Below are 25,365 nucleotides of genomic sequence, written 5' to 3' on the forward strand. Positions count from 1 at the left end.
GTTGCCATGGGCGATGCTCCCAACCCCCAATATACATTCCGATATTATATTAGGTTAGTGGAAGTCTCCTTCTGAACACAGCTCCTGCCAACCCAGGAGGAGGGGCTGGCGCTGGGCCGGGGGACACGTTGGTGCCTTCCAAGTGGCATTGTCACGCTGTGTGAAGGCGCTTCTCTGAGCCTGATGTGCTACTTTGATTGGACTCTGTCTTCTCTTGCCAGTTGGGAATGACAGGGTAAGAGAATACTTTGTACTCGGTGGAGTCAGATAGAGGTCTGAAATGCGTTTTCTGCGCAACAATGAGATGCTTCACGGTGATGTGGCTGGGGCTGTTGTCTGCTCGCCTTTCCTAAAAGATGCCATCTGCCTGGGGCAAGAATAGGCCGTGAGATGCAGGTGCCTCCAGGGAGGCTGCCGCGGCGGTGGCAGGCGTTAATGAGCGGGCATAAGGGACTCCTCGCATCAGCGCGCTCTCTGAAGCCATTGCTGCCGCCAGCCATCTCGGGGACAGAAGGGCCCTTTCTGCAGCCTGGGGTGGCTCAGGACCCTTTTGTGTCCCTGCTCAGGCTCCAGACTGCTGTGGGGAAGGCCCTGAGTCCTGCACTGCCCACTGCTCCTACCGGACGATGCCCACGACCCTGGGGCTGGCCCTGCTGGCTTGGGCTGGCGCCCTTGGCCTGAGCCAGGGGAGCAGCTTCACAGGTGAGGGGCCTGGGACTCAGGCTCGAGTGGGGGTCGGGTGAAGGGTTCCCTGGGAATGGGTCTCATGAGGATGGGACTTCTCGGGCTCAGGGCAGGCCAGGACACAGCTGCTCTGAGAGGGGCACCTTCTCAGGGCTGGCCGCCACCGCCGTCGCTGTGGAGGTGGAAGGAACAGGGAAGAGCACTCCTCCAGCATGTGCGTGAACCGGGAGCGGAAGGGGGTCTGTGGGTTCAGTCGCAGACGGGCAGGGGCTGTGTTGGGGTACGGCCAGGAGCTCTTCTGCCTTTCTGCAGACGGCTGGGAGATGGCAGGCCTGAGGACCACACTGAGAACAGCCAGTCCCTAGAGACCCGGAATAAAGATCTCTTACCTCTCAGTGCCCCGAGGCCCTGGCTACAGATGGGGACAGGGCGGCAGAGTGGTGGGTCCACCCCTGGCCAAATCCCTCTGGGGGGGTGAGGGGCATTGAGTGCACTGTCCCAAGTGTTGGGGGTCAGGAGTGCGTTGTCAGGAAGTGTGTGGTTGGCAGGGTTGCCGTGGAAACCACAGTGTGGGGGCTGGATGCAGTTCAGGGGCTCAGTGTCTGCCCAAGCCACTGGATTTCTGAGGCTCGGGATTCCAAGGAATCCAAGTGGCAAACCTTCAGTTTTCCTCTTCAGATCTGTAGTATTAAATGGAGAGTTTAAAGAGATATTCTATTCCTGTAATCACCTTCATTTAAAAAAAAATAAGTCCGTGTTTTTTTTTCATCTAGAGTTGATTTTACTTTGAGGGATGATGATGATGATGATGTGGCTTTGGAGTTAGGTGTGTGAATCATGCAGCTCAGGCGCGGGGCAGGTGGGGACACTGTGGGGTTTGTGGTCCCTTTCATGGACGAGGGTTCAGAAGAGTGGTGGAGCTCAGACTCCTGTCTCAGGTCCTCTCCGGTGCCCAGCGCTGGCCCCACACACAGGACTTTGCTTGCTCTTTCTATGACCACAGAGCATAGTGCTTATTTTATAAATGGCAAGGTTGGGGTGCACGTGTGTTCCTAGGGGCATCTGGGCTGGGGAGGCCTGTAGCTCTTCTCCACAAGGGGAGCCCTGTGGAGGGGAGCAGAGGCCCCGGGGTCTTGGGGGGGTGCTGTGAAGTGGGTGCAAATATGGCTGCATCTGAACTCAGCATCCTGAGCTCTCCAGCATGTTGTCTTCCCACCTCGGACTGGACTCCAGGCCCCATGGGACCAGCGATGGCACCGCAAGGAGTTGTTGACTGGCAGAACCTGCTAGAAGATTCCACTCTGGCTCTGTCAAGAAGCCAGGCTTGGGGCTGCCATGGTAGCCTCTACAGCGGGTGAAAACAAAACAAGACAAACACCTGCCAGGCTTCCCTGGAGGGGTGTGTGTGTGTGTGTGTGTGTGTGTGTGTGTGTGTGTGTGTTCCCATGTGGGGTAAGGAGAAGGCTCTGCTCCAGGCCGTGTAATGATCAGAGAGAGCCAGGTGTCTCTAGAGACCAGGCACTCTGGCCTTCGCGGCATGGCTGACTGCTCATGTGGGGTTCAGTTGGACAGCTCTGACCCGCCTCCACCTCACTAGCTTCTTATGGACATTTGTCTTGCTCCACATGACCACAGAATGAATCTCACACTCTTTCTTCTGGCATTTTCTACAGCTCTTCATCCAAGTCACATCCTGGTCCTGGCCTTCTGAACACCTCTGCCACGTGTTCCTCTCCAGGGAATACTGTAAGGTCTTTGCTGAAGACCAGCAAGAGGTCCCCCTCCCCCAGCCCTGTCAGGCCAGGCCAGGCCAGGCTGACCCCATGGGGTGGCTGGAATGCAGCTGCCTCCAGGGGAGGGGGGTCCATGGGAAGGGGGCTGGGTATCATATGAAGCCGCTTGTCCATCCTCTACTGAGAGGCTTGGAAGGGACCCCTGGGCCTCGCCCAAGCCCTGGAAGCCCAGCCAAGAGATGCTGGAGGCACTAGATAGCGTTAAACAGGAGACATTTCACACTCAGGCCAGACCACAAGACCCGGGTGTTGAGGCTGGAGAGAAGGCCCAGTTCCAGGCCCAGTTCCAGCTTGGTCACTTTTGGCAATCTTTGGCCTTTCTTGGCTGATAGAGGAATTGCCCTACTGCCTGCTTGTATCTTGTGTGACTTTGTGTGTGTGTGTGTGTGTGTGTGTGTGTGTGTGTGTGTGTGTTCACGGGGCCACGTCCAAATTTCCCTTGTCCCTGAGCACAGGCCTCCTGACTCAGGGCCACCCTGGGCCCTCACCTCACCTCTGTGGTTGGGATCACGTCCTGAGCAGGAGGTGACAGGGGCTCCATAGGGGGCAGGGCAGGACAAAGAGAAGAGCTGGCAGAGCGCACTGTGCTCAGGCCAGGCTACCGAGACAGCCCTCCCCCTCCCCGCCCCCACCCCGTCCATGGGGCAATCCCACCCATGGCAATGGTGACTTGTCTTCCCTCAGCATGAGGCGGAAGCACACAATGCAGCTTAAATATGTATCTTCCACTCTGTTCCCCTCCCCAAAGGCTGTCATTGTCACCTTCTGGCCTGCAGCGGTCTCTAGGAGACACTGTAGCCTGTGGGATCTTTCTACAGACTGGGAAGCATGGGAAATCGGGCTCTGATCCCTGGGTCTTTGATGCCAACTCTGTATCTGTTCTTTAGCTAATTATTTTATTTATTTATCTTGTGCTGGAACTGAGAACTGAACTGGCTTGGCTTTTTATGCTCAAAGCTGGTGATCTACCCACCATTTGAACCACACCTCCATTTCTGGCTTTGTGGTAGTTAATTAGAGATAGTTGTCTCACGGACTTTCCTGGGCTGGCTTTGAACCATGATCCTCAGATCTCAGCCTCCTGAGTAGCTAGGATGACGGGCGTGAGCCAGTAGGGTTTGGCTCTTTAACTCCTGAGTTATTATCAGTCACAGATGTTCTCTGCACACGTGGGGTCAGAGACCCATAGTTAGGACAGTGGGTCAGCTCCATGACCCTGTCAAAGGGCAGAAGCCTCATTCCTGTTGATCTCTCAGTGGCTCACCTTTCTGATTCTGCCTGCTGGTCTGACCCTGGTGTTTTCCTCCCCGCCTGCCTCCTCCTTATCTTAGAGAAAGGCCTGTCCTTGCTAAGCTACCAGCTGTGCAACTACCACGTAACACGAAGGGTACAGAAGGTGGAGGCGGTGCAGACGTCCCGCGTGATCTACACTTCCTGCGGCGGCTGGATCCCCTGGAGGCAGTGCCCCAAGACTGTGTACCAGACCCAGTACCTGGCCACGGAGGTCCCCGAGTCCAAGAACGTGACCGATTGCTGTGAGGGCCACGAACAGCTCGGCCTCTACTGCGTCCTGCGTGAGTCCAGGATCACAGGGTGGGACAGGCAGCTCCTGGGGTAGCAGTTGTTGGGACAGCCCCTGTTCAAGCAGCCTGAATGTGCCAGATCTTTCTAGAACACAAGTGTTCAGCCTCCATCTGGCAGGCTTCTTGTTGGCCCACCCCAAGGTTTCCAATTTCCCAGGGTCAGTGCGAAGTTCTAGAATTCTCTTTCTTAACACATTCTGGGTGACGCTGAAGTGTGGGCCAGGGCCCTGGCTTCAGGCCCTGGGTCTCACCCGGGCCTGCACGTGGAGAGTCTCTGGGCGCCTGTAGCCATGCGGCACCGGGGCTCCCCCCTGAGACCGTGGGGAGCAGAGCTTGGGCTTGGGGGACACTAAAAAGTTCTTGTGAGTCTAATTTAAAGCAAGGCAAGAGGGCTAGCTTTCTACACAGTGACCTTTGCCTGTTCTTCCTTTTTCCTTTAAGTTGTCACCCCTCTGTCTCTCTCCCTCTTCGCCGTTCCACCCGTTTCCGAAGGCCAGCTCCGCAGGTTCATTGTCCTGTTTGTATCACATCCCCATCACCCTCCTCACTCCTGCTAGTCTCCCACGGAGCCTGTTTTGGCCTCATGTCATTTTTTAAAAGGTGTATGTTAATTGTACCCAGGGGTTTCGCCATTGGTATGTTTGGCACGTCACATGTGCATGCATTAGAGTTGAGTCAGATTAACTCCCTTTATTGCTCTCTCTTTCTATTCTCCAACTCCCATTTTCAAAAGCTTTCTCGAGATTCCTGATGCCCTCTTCACACCCAGATGCCATGGATTCTGGTGTTACTCGCCCTTTGCCATCCTCTCTCTCTCTTTTCCTGTCCCCTGACAGTGCCAAGTGGCTGGCATGTTCTCTCTGTATTTGTAAGTGTATATATACATGTATGTAACCTACCTATCCAACCATCAGAAACCTGCTATCTATCTATCTATCTGTCTGTCTGTCTGTCTGTCTATCTATCTATCTATTTTAGGTCTAGATTCCATAGATGAGCAAAAGAACCCCATGTAATATTTGAGTTTTTGAGCTAAGCTGATCTCACTCCACATGTCAATCTCCAGTTCATCCATTTTCCTGCAAATTTCTTTATGGCTGGAAAAAAATCACCATTTTCCTTTAAGAATTTTAAAATTGTTGTTATGAAGGTGATGTGCGGAGGTGACCAGGGACATAATACTGAGTACATCATCCCTCCCCTCACTCTCTCCCAATTTTTCCCGCCGACCCCCACCCACAAGTTGTACAGTTCATTGTCCACACAGTGTCCAGTGAGGACCACCGCTGCATGTGTCCCCCTTTGTCCCTCCACTTCCATGCCCCCCTCTCCCTCCCAAAGGCTTCAGTGCCTCCATACTTGTTTCAGCTCCAGTTCTGCTCTGAATTCTGAACCCGCCATCTCTGTCCACAAGTCCCTGAATGTATCTTCCTGTCTCCTCCCTGCAGTTTGCAGCTGCTTCCGTGTAGGATGTAGGGGTGGGGGCGGTTACTAAGGTGACCGCGGGGGCTGTCCTGGTCACAGGAGGCACACTCAGAGCGGCCTGGGGTCAGAGCAAGGCTCAGAGCTTAGGCCTCAGCACTCAGGCTCAGGCTCAGGGTTCAAACTCATCCTCAGAGATTTGGGCTCAGACTCAGGACTCAGGGATCAGGCTCAGGCTCAGAACTCAGAGCTCAGGTTCATGGATCAGGTTTCCACTCAGGCTCTAGGACTTAGAGTTCAGAGCTTAGGCTCAAGGCACAGGGCTGTGGCTCAGGCTTTGGCCCAAACTCAGGGCTCAGATTTCAGACTTAGGCTCAGGGCTCAGCACTCAGCACTCAGTACTCAGTGCTCAGCCTCAGGGATCCATACTCTGGCTCAGGTCTCATGGCTTAAGGCTCAGGCTCAAGCTCTGGCTCAAACTCAGGGCTCATGGCTAAGTAGTCAGTCTTAGGGCTCACGGCTCAGGCTCATGTCTCAGGGCTCAGTTTCAGCACTGAGGCTCAGGCTTATATGCTCAAATGTCAGGCTCAGGCTCTACTTTCAGGGCTCAGCACTCAGCCCCAGGTATCCTCACTGTGGCTCAGGCTCAGGGCTTGGGATTCAGGCTCAGGCTCAGGACCCAGGTCTCAAGCTCAGAACCCAGAATCATGCCTAATGTTCAAGACTCAAGCTCATGGCATAGGCTCAGGTGCTGGCTCAGGGCTCAGAGTTAAGCTTAGCACTCAAGGCTCAGACTTCAAGGCTCAGGGCTCAGGATTTAGGCTCAGGATTCAGAGCTCAGTTTCAGGGATCAGGGCTTTTAGAGCTTTGGCTACTGAACTTTGGAGGAGACTATCATGATGATTACCTCTGGGAAGTGTGTGTGTGTGTGTGTGTATGCATATTTTTGAGTATGAGGGAGAAAGAGAGAGAGAGAGAGAGAGGTGCCGTGTATGGTGCTTTCTCATTCTGAGTCAGTACCTGGACAGTCAAAGGTCTTACCTCACATCCCGTGTGGGTGGAGGTTGGAGGGTTTGGACACGTGTCAGCCAGGCCCCTGAAGATGTAAGCACAGCTCTGAATGCTCCATCCCATGGCCCAGACCAGAGCATGGCAGGCTAGAACTTCCTATAGTCAGCTCCCCCTCCACCAGGCAGCCACAGCCCGCGGGGCCTCGGGTCATCATCGAGCTGCAGATGGCATCTTGTTTGGCTCACTGAACCCTCCCGAGAGTTCCTTCCCCCAGGTGCCCAATGTGGTGCTACCCAGGATGGTGTGGCTGACACTTTGCCCTGCTCAGTTCTGAGGGCCAGGCACAGAGAACTGGCTGGGCAGTGCCAGTCTGTGCCATCAAACAGCTTTGACCTGATAAACTGGAGGGCAAAGGACCCCACCATCACCTGTACAAACAGGCGAGTCGGCTGGCCAGTTGGTGGCTATTCTGTGTTCCGCTCTGTGCCCTTCAGGGCACCGCCTGGGACTTCCTGACATCTGGGTTAAAGGTATCCCCTCCCATCCTGGCAGCTGTCCCTTTCAGCAGGGACAGGAGCACCCCAGCTCTTCCCATGGGACACCGCCTGGGAGAGGCCAGAGAGTTGGCTGCCCATGCTGCTAGGGAGGCAGGCACGCAGCGGGGATAATGTGGGGACACCGTTGAACTCTGGGGTCCTCCCTCGGGAAGGTCCCTGCTAGAGTCAGGACTTGGTATGTCGTGAGCTGTAGGGGCCATTGCGACTTCTACCCTTTTTTCTGGTGGTGGTGAGTGAGCACCAGCTCCTCCCAGCTTTGTGTTCACGGAAAGCTCACGGTGGCTAGGAAGTGCTGGGGGGTGGGGGTGGGGACAGCATTTACACCGAGGACATGAGCACAGCACATGGCTGCCCGAAGCTGGAAGGAATCAGCTCAGAACGAGGCTGAGTGGGCAGAGCTCGAAGGGCAGGGCTGGAGGGGGTCAGCAAAAAGACAGGATGGCCTCCTCCTCTGGGGCTGCGCATCTCCGGGATGCCCGAATGTGGGTGACAGACTCGTTACAGACTCGGTGTCTTGGCCTGAGCAGCAGCAAAATGCCAGACGTCTCCCTTCTTTCTTCTACCACTCAGCAGGCAGTCATCCTGAGAGGGAGAGAGAGGCATGAATACACGTGGCAGGTCTCCTGTGGACCTGCCTCGTCCGACTCTGTGAGCTGGGCCTTGGAATGCAAGGATGAGTCATGCCTTCACTTATTTAAAATGTAAAATAATGACCCGGACAAGCCAGACAGACGATTTGTAGGCCTCAGGAACCACAGAGGAACTCTACCATATAAAGCCTGCCACCTAAGAACAACCATGCTTAGCATTTTCAAGCTCTTATCCAGGACAGATGTCACACAAGAGGATGGTTGTCCCTGCCTGGACAATTTTAGCTATCTGCCAGAGCATCTGATATGTCAGTGGCGATTGCTCCATGGTCTGACTTGATGGCCGCAGAGCCTGCAGCCTGTGGGCTGTGTGTGCAGTGCTGCATGCATGTCTGCGACTGCATGCAACAGACATGTGTCCAGACCCTGCTAGCCTGAGCTGGACTCTGGTGGACTCTGGGGAGTGAGGCCGTTCCAGGGGCTGGGCCCACTCACCCTTGTGCTGTCCCAGGAGGTCCACTAGCCGCCATGAGCCCTGTGAGGCTCCACATCCAGTCTGTGCTCTGAGCTTAGGCACCCTGGACTTCTGGTAATGGGGTGGAGGGAGTGGTGTGTGTGTATGTGTGCATGTGTGTGTGTGTGTGCAGGTGGTAGAGGGGTGAGTGTGTGGGCATGTATGTATGTGTGTGGGGGTGGTAGAGGGGTGTGTGTGTGTGTGCGTGTGCAGGTGTGTGTGTGCACTTGTGGGCGGTAGAGGGATGTGTAAAGGGCAGTTGGTTGCACACCCATATCCACAGCAGGGAAGGTGACTTGTGAAACTCTAGCACTTTTAGCTTTTCCCAGGACCCAGGCAGCTCAAGCGCTCAGGACAGCCTGAAGGTCACAGGACAGAGAGGCACAGAGCTGGTTAGAGTGTCTGAGGGTCTACGAGGGCCAGCAGTGTCCCTCTCTCAGTGGACTGCTCTGAGCCTCCTGGGCCCCTCTGCACACAGGAAGGGCCTCCCTGTGCCCAGCGCCTCCGTCCCCCACTCCACTCCACACCAGGCCCACGGGCTCCATTGCTTCTCTAGCATCAGGGCTGAAGTCCACAGGGCTTCTCCAGGCCTCTGTGGCCCAGGCACAACGGCCAACACGGGGCATTCTACACCGACTCACCCCAGCTTGCCTCGTTCCCCTGAGAGTCTGACCCCTCTGACCTTCCACGTTTGTCCACAACTGGAAGCCAGTTCCTAAAGGCAGAACTATGACCACAGCTGGGAGGCTGCTCCAAGTATCCTGCCTGGCTTATACCTCATGTATGTGTGAGTGAGCTGTCAGGACGAAGCAGCGTGGAGGAGCCCTGTACCTGGACTCCTGGGGCAGGGGGGACTGCAGTGACACCGCCGTAGCAGAAAGGGTCGGAAGCAAGGGCGGGTAGGGCAATGCAGCGGATGCTTGCCCCGCTCCTGTAGACACCTTCCTCAGCAGCCTTCACTGTCTCTTTCCCCAGCCCTGAACAGGTCCAGGGAGTTTGCATCCAGACCTGGGAGCTGCCCAGCCTCAGAGCCAGAGCTGCCCACCCCACGGCGGTGCAGCTGGGACACAGACTGCCCTGGACTCCAGAAATGCTGCCCCTGGCCAGCGGGCCACCGCTGCACAGCCCCTGTGCCCCGAGGTAGGGCTGCATGGAGGAGGGTCTCTGGGAGCCTGGGCCTGGGGGAGGGGCAGCACCCCCAGTCACTGGGGAGCCTGCAGCGTGGTGCAGAACAGGGCTTGTTCTTCTCAGATCTGGCCCCAAGATCCTCCGGAGACTAAGGCTTATTCAGGGCCTGGAGCAGGAAATGCTCTTGGCAGGCAGACCGACCCTTGCAGGTCTACAAGGAGCTCTAGGAGCTGCACGTGGGCTCGTCTGAGCTCTCTCCTGAGGGATGTGTAGCTGACTGCCCCCAAGACATGCCAGAGCCTAGTTGGGTGCCAGTGGCTCACGCCTGTAATCCCAGCTATTCAGGAGGCTGAGATCTGAGGATCACAGTTCAAAGCCAGCCCAGCAGGAAAATCCATGAGACTTTTTATCTCCAATGAGCCACCAGAAAACCGGAGGTGGCGCTGTGGCTTAAGTGGTAGAGTGCAAGCTGAGGGATAGTGCCCAGGCCCAGAGTTCAAGCCCCATGACTGACAGACAAAAAACAAAAAAGGGTATCTCAGAGCCTGACTACCTTCTTTCAGAGCCCCATGGGTGAACACCAGACACCTGCCATGCATGTCTGCTGGGCTGCAAAGCTCCATCTGATCAGATGCTTTTCTGGAAGCAGAGATGAAGCAGTATTCAGGGCTAGGGAAATACATAAAGCCAACATTCATATACATATCACATTCAATACAGCATCATACTCGCATGGAGTTATATAGTCATAAAGTTATCAACAGCATCAAGTATTTTAATATTGCAATACCAAGTATTAACTATAGTGTTAATATAGTACATATTAACAATATTCTATTATGCAACATAAACAATTACATATTAAACTAGTTGATACTAATAGTATAAATAAATATAGTACATAATAGGTTTTTAAAAAACTTTGGTGTGTGTATGTGCCACTATAGAGCTTAACTCAAGACACTCTCGGCTCACTTTTTCTCTCAAGGCCGACATTCTACCACATGAGCCACACCTCCACTTCCACTTTTGCTGGCTAATTGGAGATTAGAGAATGCCAGGGACTTTCCTGCTTGGGCTTGTTTTGAACCACCATCTTTAGATCTCAGCCTCCCAAATAGCTAGGATTATAGGCGTGAGCCACCGGTGCCTGCCTGGCTTAACAGTTTTATGTCTCAATGTAACATTGCACCCTAATGTGGGTTGAAGGTGCACCTGCACCTTAAGTGCATCTCTCTGGGGGATGGCCTCTGCACTGGCTCTGAGGCCTTTGGCTGGTCTCTGTGGTCATCAGGAAGGAGAGAAGGAAGAAGATTTCAGGAAGCTACCCAGGGCCTGTGTTTCATGGGCGGAGGTGCACGCAGATGTGAGGCCTCCTGCCTTCCCGGCCTGCTGTCCTGTGGCTCCTGGAGGCCCTGTTCTGTCCCGACGGTAACTTACCAGCATCCATCCTCCAGGCTCCAGTGCTGCTGCCAAGAGGAGCCTGGTGAGCTGGTACAACATCACAGTGCTGGTGAAAATGGACTTCGAGGACCTGCAGCAAGTGGACCCTGGGTTCCGGAACCACACACGCCTCCTCTACTCCTTAGTGAGATGTAGCCTGTGGTCTCCGGACAGGTTGTGAGGGGCTGAGGGTGGGGACAGGAAGTGGAGGCATTCATGAGTCGTCCCTAAATGACCAGACCGGAGCCACGCTTGAATTACTCATTGCAAGATCACTCTGCAACACGTAGTCAGACGCACAGGACTCTAGCATGTCTCTGACCATGTGCACGTGTTTGCTCAAGTGTCCCTGGCGTGGCATGAGGCAGGTGACCCTGGATCATCTTGGATGATCTGTTGCTTAGACAAGAGGGAAGACCAGCGGGGCCGGCTCTGCCGGCCGCTTCTCATCCCCAATCCCTGAGATCCTGCTTCCCACTTTAGGGAGCCTGCACCGTGGGTAGCACAGCACCAGGACTGCAGCCCAGATCTCTGCCTCTGTCCACTCCCAGAGCATGTAGGAAGCCCAGGCCGGGAGCATGCCCCAGCTGCTACGGCCCATTGTATTTCTAGACACTGCCTCTGTCCCCTGGGAGCAGAGCCACCTTGGTGGAGGCCCCAGGCTCTTGGACAGTCATAGCCATTTAAACTGAACATCTTCAAACACCAAAATCCCCTCAGTCTTTAAAGAGGGAGAGAGAGAGACAGAGACAGACAGAGAGACACAGAGAAACACACAGAGAGACAAAGAGAGAGGGAGGGCACATTGTTTCTTTCTCTGGCCTCAGATCCCTGTGCGTCTACAGGGGGTGCCCTTCCACCATCTGATGCCCTGACCCTGCCTTCACAGGTCACCAGTGCCTTGCAGCCCCTGAACCCTGCTGTCCACTATTTGCACTCGGCTGGCGGGGACACGTTCACCACGGTGTCGTGGCTGCTGCTGGGCCTGACCCGGCTGTTGCCTGTGGCCAATGTTTCTGCCATGTTGGACGACATGGTGAAGCGGGTCTATGAAGTGATCAACATCCAGGTGCAAGGTGGGTGCGGGCCGAGGACCGGAGGCCAGGTGGACATGGGCTGGGCCCAGCTGCGTGCGCATGGTGCTTCCGTGTGTTCAAACCGTCAGGACTGGGAGAGAGCCATCCTGTCTTGAGCTCAAGCACCAAGGTTGAGGGCTTGTTTTACTCCATCTTGTTCTTTCCTTTCACACACTTCCATCCTCCTCGTAGGCTTCTCCTGCTATATCGCTGTCACTGCCCTGGGAACCCAGAGCACACAAGCATAATGCCCCACAGCCCAGTCCTCCGGGCTCCTAAGTTTCCCTCTGCTTCCTTCCACACTTGCAAAGGCATCTTTGCACCTGTGAGGCTGGTCTTTCACGATTGTGCACAGTTGAACTTGAGCATGCTAAAGTGCACGAATATGGCCTTGTTTCTGGAAGAAATAAGTAGTTTGGTATTTTGGATCTATGTCAGGATTTGGCACGCTTTAGTTTTGAAAGGGGCAACATAGTCAATCTTTGACTGTGTGGGCCACACGGTCTTTGTGTCAGCTGCTTGGCGCTGCAGTGGTAGCACGGGGCAGCCACAGTGGCATGAAAACAAATGTCTAGGGCCTATGAAGCCAGAGGCAGCAGCGCCTGCCGTCAGGGACAGAGCTTTGTCCATGCTGCTGCTGCAGGTCGTGTGTGGTAATGCCCAGACCTGGAGCTCAGGAAATGCTCCAGGGACTGCACACCCCCCCAGCCCCCCGCAGCCCCCACATGATGCTATCCGAAACAAAGCTGGGTTGTGCAAGTGCCGACACATGGGGCATCCGTCACTGGGGCACCCTGGGGGGTGCTAAGCAGGGTTGTTACTAGAGGTGGCCTGATTGGGTGATTCCGGGAGACCTAAAGACCTGATTGGGTGATTCCGGGAGGCCTAAAGACCTGATTGGGTGATTCCGGGAGACCTAAAGACCTGATTGGGTGATTCAGGGAGGCCTAAAGACCTGATTGGGTGATTCCGGGAGGCCTAAAGACCTGATTGGGTGATTCCGGGAGACCTAAAGACCTGATTGGGTGATTCAGGGAGGCCTAAAGACCTGATTGGGTGATTCCGGGAGACCTAAAGACCTGATTGGGTGATTCAGGGAGGCCTAAGAGCTGATTGGATGCTGTCATTGCATGGCAATTCTACTATTGCGTGTCTCACTAAATCTCACCCATAGGCAGTGGGAAAGCTGGAATTGAAGAACTATCCGTCCTGGCTAAGAGAAGGGGGCTGATTGTTGGTGGATGACACACGGGCTTGTTCTTGTGACGTCTGGCTTTGTCCTGCCCCATCTTGGGCACAGAGAGGCCTTGTCCAAGGCCAGAGCATCTAGGAGATGGTCTCTGTGGGACTGGAGGATAGCGGGCGGTTGCTGCTCCGGCTCCTCCCTTATCATTCATTGACTTATGTTCAGGCCAGTCATCTCCTGATCACTCCTATCCGGGCCAGCCCCAGTGCTTCAGGCCCCGCCCTGAATGTGGCCGGCCCACTGTGCATGCAGCCCTGTGGTTGAGGGATTCCTGCTTCTCTCTCCCCAGATGTGAATGAATGTTTGTACGATGAACTCCACACCTGCTCTGAAGCTGAGCTGTGTCAAAACATGGAGGGCTCCCACCTGTGTGTCCGTGCTCAGGAGTCATCAACCTCGTCTCCGCAGAGGCCGAACCACACGGACAGCGGTAATGCTGCAGCTCCCTACATGCTCCAGGATGATGGGGGCGGGGGGGGTGTGTTTGTGTGGGGTGAAGACTTTTCAGGCTGCCTAGCCCATGGACCATTTCTTCATTTTTCCCCACGTGACTGTCTTTTCACTGTAACTATTACAGAGCATGTCTGAGAGACCGTGAACAACACAGCCATACCATTATCTCTCCCGTAACCAAAGCAAGGACTCCTTAATATGATCAAGGGTCCAATCTGTTCAAATGTCAAGTGTCTCATCATTGGCATAATGCTTAAAGTTATTTGTTGTTGCTGCTTTGGCAGCACTGGGGCTTAAACTCTAAGCCTCATGGTTACTAGGTAGGCTCTCTACAATTTGAAACACATCACCAGCCCTCTTCTCATTCTTTTAGTTATTTTTCCAATATTTTGGACCAGGGCCATCCTCAGATCTGGACCCTCTTACCTAGACCTCCGCATAAGTAAGGATTACCAACACACTCCACTAAGCCTGGCTTGTTGGTCGAGATAGGATGTCATTAACTTTTTCCCCTAGCCCAGACTCAAGTCATAGTTCTTACCATCTTTACCTCTGGAGTAGCTGGGATTACAGGTGTGAGCCACCACACTCAGGCTCTGAAGTTCTTTGGAATTTAAATTTGAACTAGGACCACCAGTTAGCTATGACAGCGCTCCGATTATTTCCTTTGCATTCTGGAGCTCTCTCTCTCTTGTCCTTTGTAACTTGCTGGGAGCCTCACCCCCTGGCTGGGTAAGCTCCTGGAGGTCTGGATTCCCTGTAGTGGGTCATCACTTCTGGAGTGGAGAGCTTTTCTTTTGTTGTGCCTGATGAAGTGGGTGGAGACTTATGGAAAGTTTTCAGATGCATAAAAACATCGAGAGCAGAGTGAGCACAGTCATGTTCGATACACAGGGTCCTCTGTGCAGGGGTCACCAGCTCCCCTCCATGGATTTGCACTTTGCTTCTCCCTGGGGACTTGGGGATTCATTCCTGGGACTCTCAGCCCCATTGTCTTCAGGGTCAGCTCCCAGCATCCCCAGGAGCCACGCTGCCATGCTCCTGTGGTCCCAATGGTGCCAGGTGGCACTGCCTTTAGCAGCCACCCTTCCTCATCACCTTCTCCCTTTCTAATCCCTCACGTCCAGGTTGGGATTGGTCCACGCTGGGATTGGTCCAGGCTGAGATTGAAATCCATCTCTCAGGTGCACTCTGGGGCTGAGTGGGGAGCAGATCAGAGATTTAGGGCCGAGACACTGCCTTCCCTGTCTTCCTCCACACTAACAAAAGGATACCCACTGAGTGCCTGGCCCTAATCTTCACTTTTCCTGAAGGCCTTAGTCCTGTCTCTTAGCCCAGTTGTGGGGAGATGATGGAGGTAGGGTTCAGGATCAGCACCCTGGGCTGGACAACATGGGCACTGTTAAGTCCCTGCTGGCTGCCTCAGCCATGTGGTGACCTTGAGACTGAGTCCTAGGTTAGGGCACAGAGATGCAGGGCTGGAGTTGCAGGGCTGGAGTTGCAGGGCTGGGGTTGCAGGGCTGGAGTTGCTGGGCTGGGGTTGCTGGGCTGGAGTTGCAGGGCTGGAGTTGCAGGGCTGGGGTTGCAGGGCTGGAGTTGCAGGGCTGGAGTTGCAGGGCTGGGGTTGCAGGGCTGGAGTTGCAGGGCTGGGGTTGCAGGGCTGGAGTTGCTGGGCTGGGGTTGCTGGGCTGGAGTTGCAGGGCTGGGGTTGCAGGGCTGGAGTTGCTGGGCTGGGGTTGCAGGGCTGGAGTTGCTGGGCTGGAGTTGCAGGGCTGGAGTTGCAGGGCTGGAGTTGCTGGGCTGGAGTTGCAGGGCTGGAGTTGCTGGGCTGGAGTTGCTGGGCTGGAGTTGCAGGGCTGGAGTTGCAGGGCTGGAGTTGCAGGGCTGGGGTTGCAGGGCTGGGGTTGCAGGGCTGGAGTTGCAGGGCTGGAGTTGCTGGGCTGGGGTTGCAGGGCTGGGGTTGCAGGGCTGGAGTTGCAGGGCTGGAGTTGCTGGGCTGGGGTTGCAGGGCTGGAGTTGCAGGGCTGGAGTTGCAGGGCTGGAGTTGCAGGGCTGGAGTTGCAGGGCTGGGTGCCATTCTCTGTGGGAGACCTACTCTGGCCCATTTGAGGTCTGCTGCTATATCATGTAGCAGCCGTTCGACCTCTGTTCCTCTCGGTCTGAGGCAGGTGGAAGGGACAGGCACAGCAGGGCATCACGGGTCTGGGAGCAGGCCAGGGTGCTGGGCAGGTGCATGAACTAGCCTCACCAGAGACCTCCACAGGCAGCCATGGTGCAGTGTACCTGGGTGTAAGCTGACAGGGGCTTGGAAGACTCACCAAGCTGACAGTTTCCCTGACAACCAACAAGCAGTGTGCGCTACCCCTCCCCCACGGGTTGCTGTATTATGCGGATACAGGACTGATGGATCCGTGTCTCCTCTCCAGTACAGGCTGGGTGGCAGACCCGGCTTCCTACGTTTAGCCAGGGAGCCGTCCTCTGATTTGTCATGGAAGGACGTGGAGGCAGCAGTGAAGGACATCCAGTCCCCTGCTCAGCTTGGCCCAGGAAGCCGCCGCCGCGTGCTTCCCTGGCTCTCCATTAGTCCAGGCTGTGTTTTGCCTGGTTCAGGTCCAGCTGTAGATGTAATTTGGATCCTGTTGTTTTTCCTCTGGCCTTTGTGCCTGTCACACGAGGCTTCCGAGAAGCACCCAGGTCCTCCTAAGGACGATTCTCAGTGGCTCAAATACAAACGTCTTCCACAGCAATGACGTAATGCCCTCAGTGAGTTCCTCCATGCAGCTGTGTAGGTGGCTTCCAACATCCTGTTAGGAAAACGAGAGTTTTTGCTTTGTGCCACGCTTCTGGAGATGCACACCAGGACTGTGGACAGACAGCAGAGACGCACATCAGGATGTGGACAGACGGCCGACACAGGCAGGGCACCATGCAGCCCCAATGCACTTCTAATGGCTTGGCCCAGTAGGCAGTTTCCAGATCTGAAATGCAAAGCAAATTCCAATTGCATTATTGCTAAGGGAACTTGCATGTGTTTTAAATTTAGAAACTAATATAAATGAGCAATCTGTTGGACGACTTAGAGGTACAAGTCCTTGGAAAATACTGCACAGATTTCAGATCTTTTTCTTGAGAAATTAGTCACCCAATTAATGACACACAGGGTGGCTAGATTCTTGCACAATTCCATATCCCTAAAAAATACTATTCCAGGAAGGTGGCCAGCGTTTAGAAAGACTGGATCTCTCCCTCATGATCTCCATTTACAGCCGGAACCCACCAGCTTTTCTGTTCACAAGGGGAAGTTTCTTGACCTTATGGACTGGTAGGGCCATGGTGCCAGCTGGGGTGACAGGTGCCATACCCCGCTGTGGGTCAACTAAGACAGGAACTGTGGACCTGGTATCTTTTTTCTTTTTCTTTTTTTTTGTATGCCAATCCTGAGGCTTGAACTCTGGGCCGGGGCCCGGTCCCTAAGCTATTTTGCTTAAGGCTAGTGCTCGACCACTTGGTCCACTTCCTGCTTTTGAAAGTAGTGTATTAGAGATAAGAATTGAATGGACTTTTCCTGCCAGTCTGGCTTCGAACCACAATTCTTAGATCTCAGCCTCCCCAGTAGCCAGAGTTACAGGCGTGAGTCACCAAGGCTTTTGATTGATAGACTGAGGCCACTGAATGCAGAGTTGAAGATCAGAAAACAAGCTACCTGAAGGCTAGATGCTGTAATTGATTAGCCATGTCTGCCTGGACATAGGCATGGGCAGAGGAGCTCAGGTGTCTGTTCGTGCTCTCTAGCTGAGGGCTGTGTAGCTGGGAGAAGCAAGGGGACCTAGTTCTGGGGAGGACAGCTATTCATTACCTAATGAACAGCCAGCTACCCCATTTCCTGCTATCCCATGTCGTGTCTCACATTGCTTTCCAGCAAGCTAATTAGAGCAATTAGCCCGGGTCCCCGGTCTCCCACTGAGCATAAGCATGGAGAACTTACTCATCTCCCAAAGCCTCCATGGATTATTTGAGGCCTGGAATGCTCACCACTCTGAGCCTTAGTGTGCAGCATCCCTGGGCTCTTAAGGTGTCAGCCTGCCCTTGATCTCTGGACTTCCAGGAGCCTGCAGACAAGGGTGCATTTCACCCCTTTGAGAGCCCTGTGCTCCGTTGGTGTTGGTCCCCAGGGATGCAGGAAGTCCCCGTGCATGCCTGTGTGGAGTCTGGTGGGCCTGGCATGTGTGGCATCTGCCCGTGGCTGTCTCTTGCAGGGGATGTGGTGAACTCCACCGGAAGTGGGCTGTCGGCAGTGGCAGGGGTCACTGTCCCAGCTCTAGACAGTGGAACAGCGGTGCCCAGCCCAGAGAGCCTCACCTTGTCCCCCAGCCCCTGGACCCCGCAGGGTACCCCAGCAACAAGCCAGGCCCAGACGCCAGGGCCCCCGTCCAGGAGAGGTGCTGGTGACCTGGGAAGTCATGACAGGAACAGCACAGGGCCGGGTGCAGAAGAAGAGGCACCCAGCACGGCTCCAAGCTGGGAGACAGGCCCTGGGAGCACCAGAGGGGGGCTCAGCACCGCTGCCGCCGAGGCTCCAGCGCCACCCCGTGGCTCCCCCCACGGGACCAAGCCCAGCACCCCGGAGTCCCCAGGACAGCTCCTGGGAAACACCACCACGGAGCCGCCCTCCCCTCCCACTACCAAGGATGCCTCAGGCCATGTTGTGTGGCACACCGGCCTCCCTCCTCGGGAGACTCCCGTGAACGCCGCAACCCTGCAGACCAAGGAGCCTGAGCCTGCCCCCGGCCCGAGCCTGCCCTCGGCCCCCACCCCCGTGCCCCTGCAGCACCCTGCCTGTGGTGAGTCATGCTGGGAATGACCCCCCCGACCCCCCACTGCTGAGAGCCACTGGGAACCCCGGGGGCCCTGCACAGAGCGGTGACCTCAGGGGTGTGGCTCTCGTCACGGAGGGGCTTGGGGGCAGCTGCAGAGCTGTGTGGTCCTTGGTGGCTTCAGACATAGCCCCTCACCGCCTGGCCGCTTCCTGGGACCCCTGTGTGTCGCAGCTGTAGCATGAGCCTCATGGGGAAGGAGCCTAGGGGGCGTGCGTGTGCCATGGGGCATTCGAGCCACCCTATGGAGACTGGGGACCCCAGCCGTCCTGCAGTACAGTGTCCCCCTCCCACCCCAGCGCTCTTCACCACAGGCTGCTCCGTACCCCAGTTCTCTGCTCCCAGCTGTCTAATTCCACCTGTCCTGCACCGCAGCTGTCTGCACCCCGAGTCGCTTTGCCACCCCAGCTGTCTACCGCCCTGCCCAGCCCCCCTGCTCAGCAGCTCCCTGCCCTCCAGCCATCTGCACCCCGTGACCACGCCGCTCCCAGGGACCCACACTGGGGCCAGAGGCTCAGCCAGCCCAAGCCCTGGGGACACCCCAGGGGACGAGTCACTGCTCTGTCCAGGAACCGTCTGGGACTCCGGCGGTCACCCAGAGGCCTCTCTGGTGCCTCCCAGTGGGCTTGCAGCACTGGGTTTCAAAGATGGGACTGCAGGGGTACGCTTCCGTGGCTTTTCTTGTGCCACTGGACAGTCTGGGGTCCAACCGTCCAGGCACAGAGGCCAGGACTGTCCCACAAGGAGCCAGAGCCTCCGTATTGGAGTGGCTCTCAAGTCAGCAGCGCCACGGAGGTGGCTTCCTGGGATCGAGAATGAGTTTACATCACGGGCAGACCCAAACACAACGGGGAAGTGTTTCTTGTCATCCAAGCAACGGAGTCCTGGGGTACTGTCCCGGGAAGCCAGAGTGGAGGTCCTGGTGTGGCCACCGTCACAGAGGCACCCGGCTGGTGTCCCCACAGCCTCCCCTGCCCCACGTGGGGTATTTGGTTTGAGGAAGTGGCAGGGTTCTCTTCCTTCTGCCCAGAGCAGCTGCACTGGTGTTAATTGCAGCCTTTCGGCTCCGTTCCCCAGGTCCCGGCTCCGTCACAAGGGTCACGGTTTCCAACGTGAGCAGCACTGGCTTCCACCTGCAGTGGGCAGCAGATCCAGCCCCGCTCCCCACCTTCCACCTCAGCCTGGTCCCTGCTCGGGGCCCCGCGGTGAGTGTGGACACGCAGAACACCAGTGTGGCGCTGTCGGGGCTGGAGCCTGGGGTCCTGCACCTGGTCCAGATCACAGCCAGGGCCTGTGGGAAGGAAGGCACCAGAACAGACCTGAAAGTGAGGACAGGTGAGAGGCTTCTGGAACATGCCCTATCTTGTTCTTGAAAGGGAAGGAACAGGGGACCTGTGGCTCACTGACTTTCCACCCTTGGTGTGGAAACTTTTGCACCCAACCAGCAGGACTTGTGGGTTCCAGGAATAGAGAGGGGCTGACACTGAGCAGGGCTGGAGCACACTCACCTGAGTCCCGGTACACACCACAAAAACGTCAGATAAGCTGCATCCTCTCCCTCCGACCTTCCTTGCTCTCAGGAAGTCGAGTAAGGCGTTGGATGCCTGCGGGGGTCTAACTGCAGAGGTGGGGCCAGGCCTTCGGGGGGTGGTGGTTGAATTAAGGGAGGACTGAAGCCTGGTAGAGACAGTCCTTATCAATACTCACACAGAGTTTGATTTTACAAAGAAAAAGAAAAAAAGACAAACCTTTCCTTGGCAGGTGTTGGTGGCTCTTGCCTGTAATCCTAGCTACTCAAGGGGCTGAGATCTGAGGATAGAGATCTGAAGCCAGCGCAGGGAAGAAAAGTTCATCAGACGCTTTATTTCCAAGTAACCAGCACAAAACTGGAAATAGAGCTGTGACCCAAGTGATCGAGAGCCCGCCCTGAGCGAAAAAGCTCAAGGACAGCACCCAGACCCTGAGTTCAGGTGCCAGTCCTGGCACAAAAACAAACGAGCCAGCTGACGAATCCCTTCTGACTGCCCTGTCTCTGCCACCTGTGTATCCAGCGCTAGTCCTCGCTTCTTGGGGAGGGGCCCAAATGCTGGTAATGCTGGGGGACATAGTCCTATGGGGGGTGCTTACACGGGCCCGCCAGAGATGGCAAGAACAGCTTAGAACTCCTGTGTATAGAGTGAACTTCAAAGAACTAGCTGGCAGTGACCTGGAGAATTAGAGAACAAGACAGCATGCGATGATGCTAACTGTGTGAGCTCACCACGGTCCGGTGAAGAGGGAGACGGGTGAGGCAGTCTGAGGGAGGTCTGGTGGGTGGCTTCCCCGTCCCAGCCAAAGCAGGGCTTCCCTGGCGCGAAGGATGCACTGTGCAGGGCACCCGTCCTGTGCGCAGGCGCGGGCCCGCGGCCGCTCTCACTTGTGCACCCCTTCTGCCTCCGATGGTTCCCCTGCCACCCTGCCCAGCTCTCAGACGCGATGATAGCAGCGATCCCCCTAGGACAGGGAGTTTGGGGTTTCTGCAGGAAGCAGTAGCAGGGGGGCTGTGGGGTTTATTTAAGGCTTTGTGAGAAGCTCTTGAGAGATGAACGCGAAATCCCTAAGAGGCAAACACTGCCTGTCTCCTTCACTGGCCAGAGGCTTCTGGCACAAGGCAGGGTTCTCTCTCTCTCTCTCTCTCTCTCTCTCTCTCTCTCTCTCTCTCTCTCTCTCGTATGCACACACACACATGCGCGCGCACACACACACATGCGCGCGCGCACACACACACACACACACACACACAGGGAGGACTGAATGAGGACAGAGCCGGTTGCTTGGGTGGTTCCTGAGCTGTGTTCTCATCCCATGAAGTCCTAGAAGCCCTGCAGAAGACAAGATGCAGAAGAAATGGCCTTGCACACTCAGAGGCAGGGCTGTGGGGGCTGATGAACACGCCCTTGCGTCCTGTCCTGGCCCAGGCTCAGAGCAGAGGTCTGGCAGCGTCCTGGGCTGTCAGGCGCAGCTCACTCACCTGTCAATTATTTTATACATGTCCCTTCTCCTTCAAAGCTGTCTGGCTTGCGAGTCTCTCGCCTGAACACCTGTGCCCAGGGAATGCCCCCGGAGCGGGGACAGGGAAAGAACACAGTGCCGAGATGGTTCTGGAGCCCCCAGAAGCGTTTCCCGCTGTGTTCAGTCCTGTCACACGTCCTCGGAGCCTGGTGCACGCGTCTATGGACAGCAGTCCTCGATCCCTCTTTCTAGAGGGCAGGTCAGCCTCCTCCTGCCGCTCTGTCTCCAGCATGGAGGTCATCAGATGGAAAGGTAGCCCGTGTGGGTGGGGGCCTGACACATGGCGTGTTCTCCACCCTGCAGCGGCCCAGAAACTCCGTGGCAAAGTCAGGATAGCAAACGTCAGGTACTCTGAGGCCCTCGGCAACGCCAGCAGCCAGGAGCACCGGGACTTCGTGGGGCGCTTCCTCAGCACGGTGAGTGGGGCCCTCGGTCCTCGGCTCCTGTGTGGACCTAGAGGCCGGAGGGAAGCTGGAATCCTTGATGCATCCGACCAAGAATTAGACTTGCAGGTCCTGTGGCCACCCTGTGGCGGCTGAGAGTGAGGTCCAACAGGACAGGACAGCACAGATATACCTGAGATGGCAGACTCACCTTTCCCCTGTATGCCAACACGTCACAGAGAGAGCCAGCCAAGGGGGGACATGCAGACACACAAAACACTTAGAGAATTAACCACCCAAAGGACACACAGTGCATCAACAAGTAGGCAATGAACCAAACCGCTCAAAAGCAGAAATACAAATCCTTAGCTATAAAGAAGTATAAATCAAAACAACATTGAAATTCCATCTCGCTGCCATCAGAATGGTTGTCATTAAAAAAAGAAATGACAGATGGCCAGCAAGCATGCAGAGGGAGGACGCCCTCCCCCCTCCCCACACTGTGGTGGAAATGTAAATTAGCGTAGCCACTATGGAAGTCAGTAGGGAGGCTCATCAAGAACCTGAAAATAGAGCTATCATAGGACCCTGCCGCGCTCCTTCCAGGCATATATCCAAAGGAATGTAAGCCAACACACAGCAAAGATCCTGCTACATATAACAGTGTTCTTCACAACAGCCAAACCAGGGAATCAGCTTAGGTGCCCATCTGCTTAATGTGCACACAGTGAAATTTTATTCTGTCACAGGGAATGACACGTGCTGCTAGTGAGGTCCTGTGTCTTTGTGGGCATTCTGACGCTCATGGGCTGGAATGGAATAATGTAGCATAGGATGTATCCGAAGGGCGGGATGAAAGCAAGTCTTCTCAGAGGCTGGGGCTACCTGTGCTGACAGGGATGTGGGAGAGGCTCACAGCAGAAGCAGCCCGGGGCCAGGCACAGAGGGGGGATGGAAAGGAAATGTTCTGCACTGCAGGAGCAAAGGATGGTTCTAGAAAAAACAAAGGGGAAAGGTGGTCTTCCTCCCCATGATACCCTCCATGAGAGAGGTAGGCAGGCTCTGATTCCTTTGTGAACCCGTTGTTCTAGGCCTGGTGAGATGGGGTCCCACTTAATCCACAAACATCTCTGCAACTGTCTGCTGGGAACGTGAATAGAGACACGGGTTACAGGCGCAGGGACCCAGGGACAGGGTGTGGAGGACAGGGGACGGGGGACAGGCCCCTTGCCAGCACTGCAGACGCTGCCAGGCCTCCGTGGAATGCTCCTGGCTTGGCAGACGGACGCAGGCTCCGTGGCTCTTAGGTGCGGGAGCCCTTGCCAGCCATGTTGCGCCAGCACATGGACGCCGGCGGGATTCGACTGAACATCACCAGCATCACCAATGGCAGCGTGGTGGTGGATTTCACCCTGCTCGTAATCGCAGACGTGGACATCCGGGAGGTGTCCGCTGCGTTCCTCAGCGCCCTTCACAACGCGTCTCGGCTGGAGGTGGTGAGAGGCGACCCCTTCATACAGGGTACGTGGAGGCCGGGCCGGAGGGCCACCTCCCCCAGCTCCGGAAGCAGCAGCAGCAAGGGCCCAGCCGCTGTGGTTCTGGAAGGTGTCCCAGGGCCTGCGCAGGGGTTGTCCCCGGGATTACTGGAGAGGTGGCACCGATGGAGCCCTCCGCTCTGTCCTTTGGCTACTGTGGTTGCTGTTAGGGTTTAGGGGATGGAGACCCCCTCGGGTGGACGCGCCCCCCATCCACCCCTCCCTGGTCACTCCGTGTACCCTGGGCAGCTGACTTGCCCAGGCATGGCTTCCCAGAGCCTGACAAGCAGTAGAAGAGAAAGGCTGGGAGAAAAAGGCCGTTAGATTCATTTGTCATCTCATACTTTAAAATAAATGGCAAATGGCTTATCATTACACATATAAAAATGGGGATTTTATAATGAGGGGTTAGTGTTTTCTTTTGGGGGGAGCGGATGAGAAGGATTTCCCAAGGAAAGTCAGATTTCTAGGGAAAAAAAGGCTGAACTACTTACCTACATAGAAATAGAAGTGTCAAGCAAAATTAAAGCACTATTACAAGGTGAGCAGAAAGCAAAAACAGAAAGTTTATTTTCACTGCTTTGATGAGGAATTGCTACCCTAACTAAATATGTAAAAGAGACCACACGGAAAGATGACAGTACGGAGACCCACAAAGCTTGCTGGGATGGGGGCGGGAAGGCAGGAGATAGAATTTGCTCACTTCCCCTGGAAATTGGCTTAGCAGTCCATGTCAGCACTTTCCAAAGGATCTGCCCATTTTGGGTCTGAGAAAGTGGACCTGTTTGGAGCACAGTTTATGCAAAGGTATTCACCCTCAGTGCTGCTTTAAGAGCAAAGCATCAGAAATGGCTACAGTCGAGTTGTAGGCCCTGCCCATGAGGGAACACAAGGCTCTGTCTTCTACACGCCGCACAGATTTCGACGAGTGTGCAAGCATGGAGCACGACTGTGTGCCCGGGACGGCCTGCCACAACACCTTCGGGTCTTTCGCCTGCAGCTGTGCGGGAGGAGCCTCCAACTTCCACGTGGAATTTTCTGGAAGACCCTGTGAAGGTAAGGACAGTCTCATAATCCTTTTCTGTCACACTGGCCCATAATCTGATCTCTTACAGACTTTTGTCGAAATGAAATCAGCATATCTTTGTCCTGGATAAGTTTCCTGTGTGTGTATATGTGAACACATACACATGGGTAAATGCACGGGTAGGCGGTGTGCACGTGTGCTGGAGTACGGCTGCGATGCTTTCATGTGTGTGTGCGCGTCAGTACTGTGTGCTTCTGGCTTAGTGTCCACGGCCCTCCCTCGTCTCCCACATGCGTTGGAGTGAGCGATGGTGGATTGCACGGGGGTCGCTGTGTGTGGCCGTGCGGGGAAGCAGGAGGCACCAGGATCAGGTGGTGTCAGGTGTGTCAGCATGGTCACAGACGGCTTCCTGGACGAGGTGTTTGGGGGCTGGCCGTCAGGGTTAGCAAGGACAGCACCAGGTAGGGTGGTTGGGGGTGAGGACTGGAATGAGAACAAGCTCCTGTGGGGGGGGGTCCCCACAGGCAGTCTGCCTGGGAGATTTGGGCAAGATGGAGGAGAGCCTGAGACATAAGATGGTGGAGGAGGGGAGGTGTGGGGGGGTGCACCCCGAGGTGAAGGGAGGTGAGCCCCAGTGCTTGTGGGGGCTGAGCTGGGCCTGGGAGCTGCATCCTGGTGGCCTGAGGGGCCTCTGAGGACAGTCTGAAGCCTCAGTGGAGGCCCCTGGACTTGTAGAGGCCGAGATGGGGCCAGTGTCGGGGCAGGCGGGAAGCCAGGGCAGGTGTGAGACCCCAGGAGTGCTGAGAGGCCTTCTCTGGGCCCCAGCTTAGAGACTGGTCCTGAGGACTGGTGATTGGCCCACCCACAAGCCTGGCCCAGCCCAGCCGGTGTGGACCCACGGCAGCTGGCAGCATGTGTGTAATAGGGCTCAAGTGAGCAGTCCGTGTCTGCCCCCAGCATGGAGGGCCTCTCCAGCTGGGGGCCTCTCCAGTGGC

The 25,365-nt window shown here is 55.7% G+C and overlaps 1 protein-coding gene across 1 annotated transcript in view; it reads left to right on the plus strand.

Moving 5' to 3' along the window:
- The first annotated feature begins 626 nt into the window (after positions 1-626).
- Umodl1 (uromodulin-like 1) overlaps positions 627-25,365 on the plus strand; it is a 32,611-nt gene continuing 7,872 nt past the window's right edge. The window contains exons 1-12 of the mRNA XM_013027345.1: positions 627-702; positions 3,809-4,051; positions 9,130-9,294; positions 9,348-9,355; positions 10,760-10,870; positions 11,615-11,801; positions 13,337-13,477; positions 17,673-18,341; positions 19,452-19,709; positions 21,729-21,841; positions 23,116-23,329; positions 24,262-24,399. Of these exons, the coding sequence (XP_012882799.1) occupies positions 627-702; positions 3,809-4,051; positions 9,130-9,294; positions 9,348-9,355; positions 10,760-10,870; positions 11,615-11,801; positions 13,337-13,477; positions 17,673-18,341; positions 19,452-19,709; positions 21,729-21,841; positions 23,116-23,329; positions 24,262-24,399 (2,323 nt within the window). The remainder of the gene's footprint in view (positions 703-3,808; positions 4,052-9,129; positions 9,295-9,347; positions 9,356-10,759; positions 10,871-11,614; positions 11,802-13,336; positions 13,478-17,672; positions 18,342-19,451; positions 19,710-21,728; positions 21,842-23,115; positions 23,330-24,261; positions 24,400-25,365) is intronic.

Source organism: Dipodomys ordii, unplaced genomic scaffold (genome assembly GCF_000151885.1).
Source record: "Dipodomys ordii isolate 6190 unplaced genomic scaffold, Dord_2.0 Scaffold103, whole genome shotgun sequence".
In the NCBI taxonomy this organism is placed as follows: Eukaryota; Metazoa; Chordata; class Mammalia; order Rodentia; family Heteromyidae; genus Dipodomys; species Dipodomys ordii.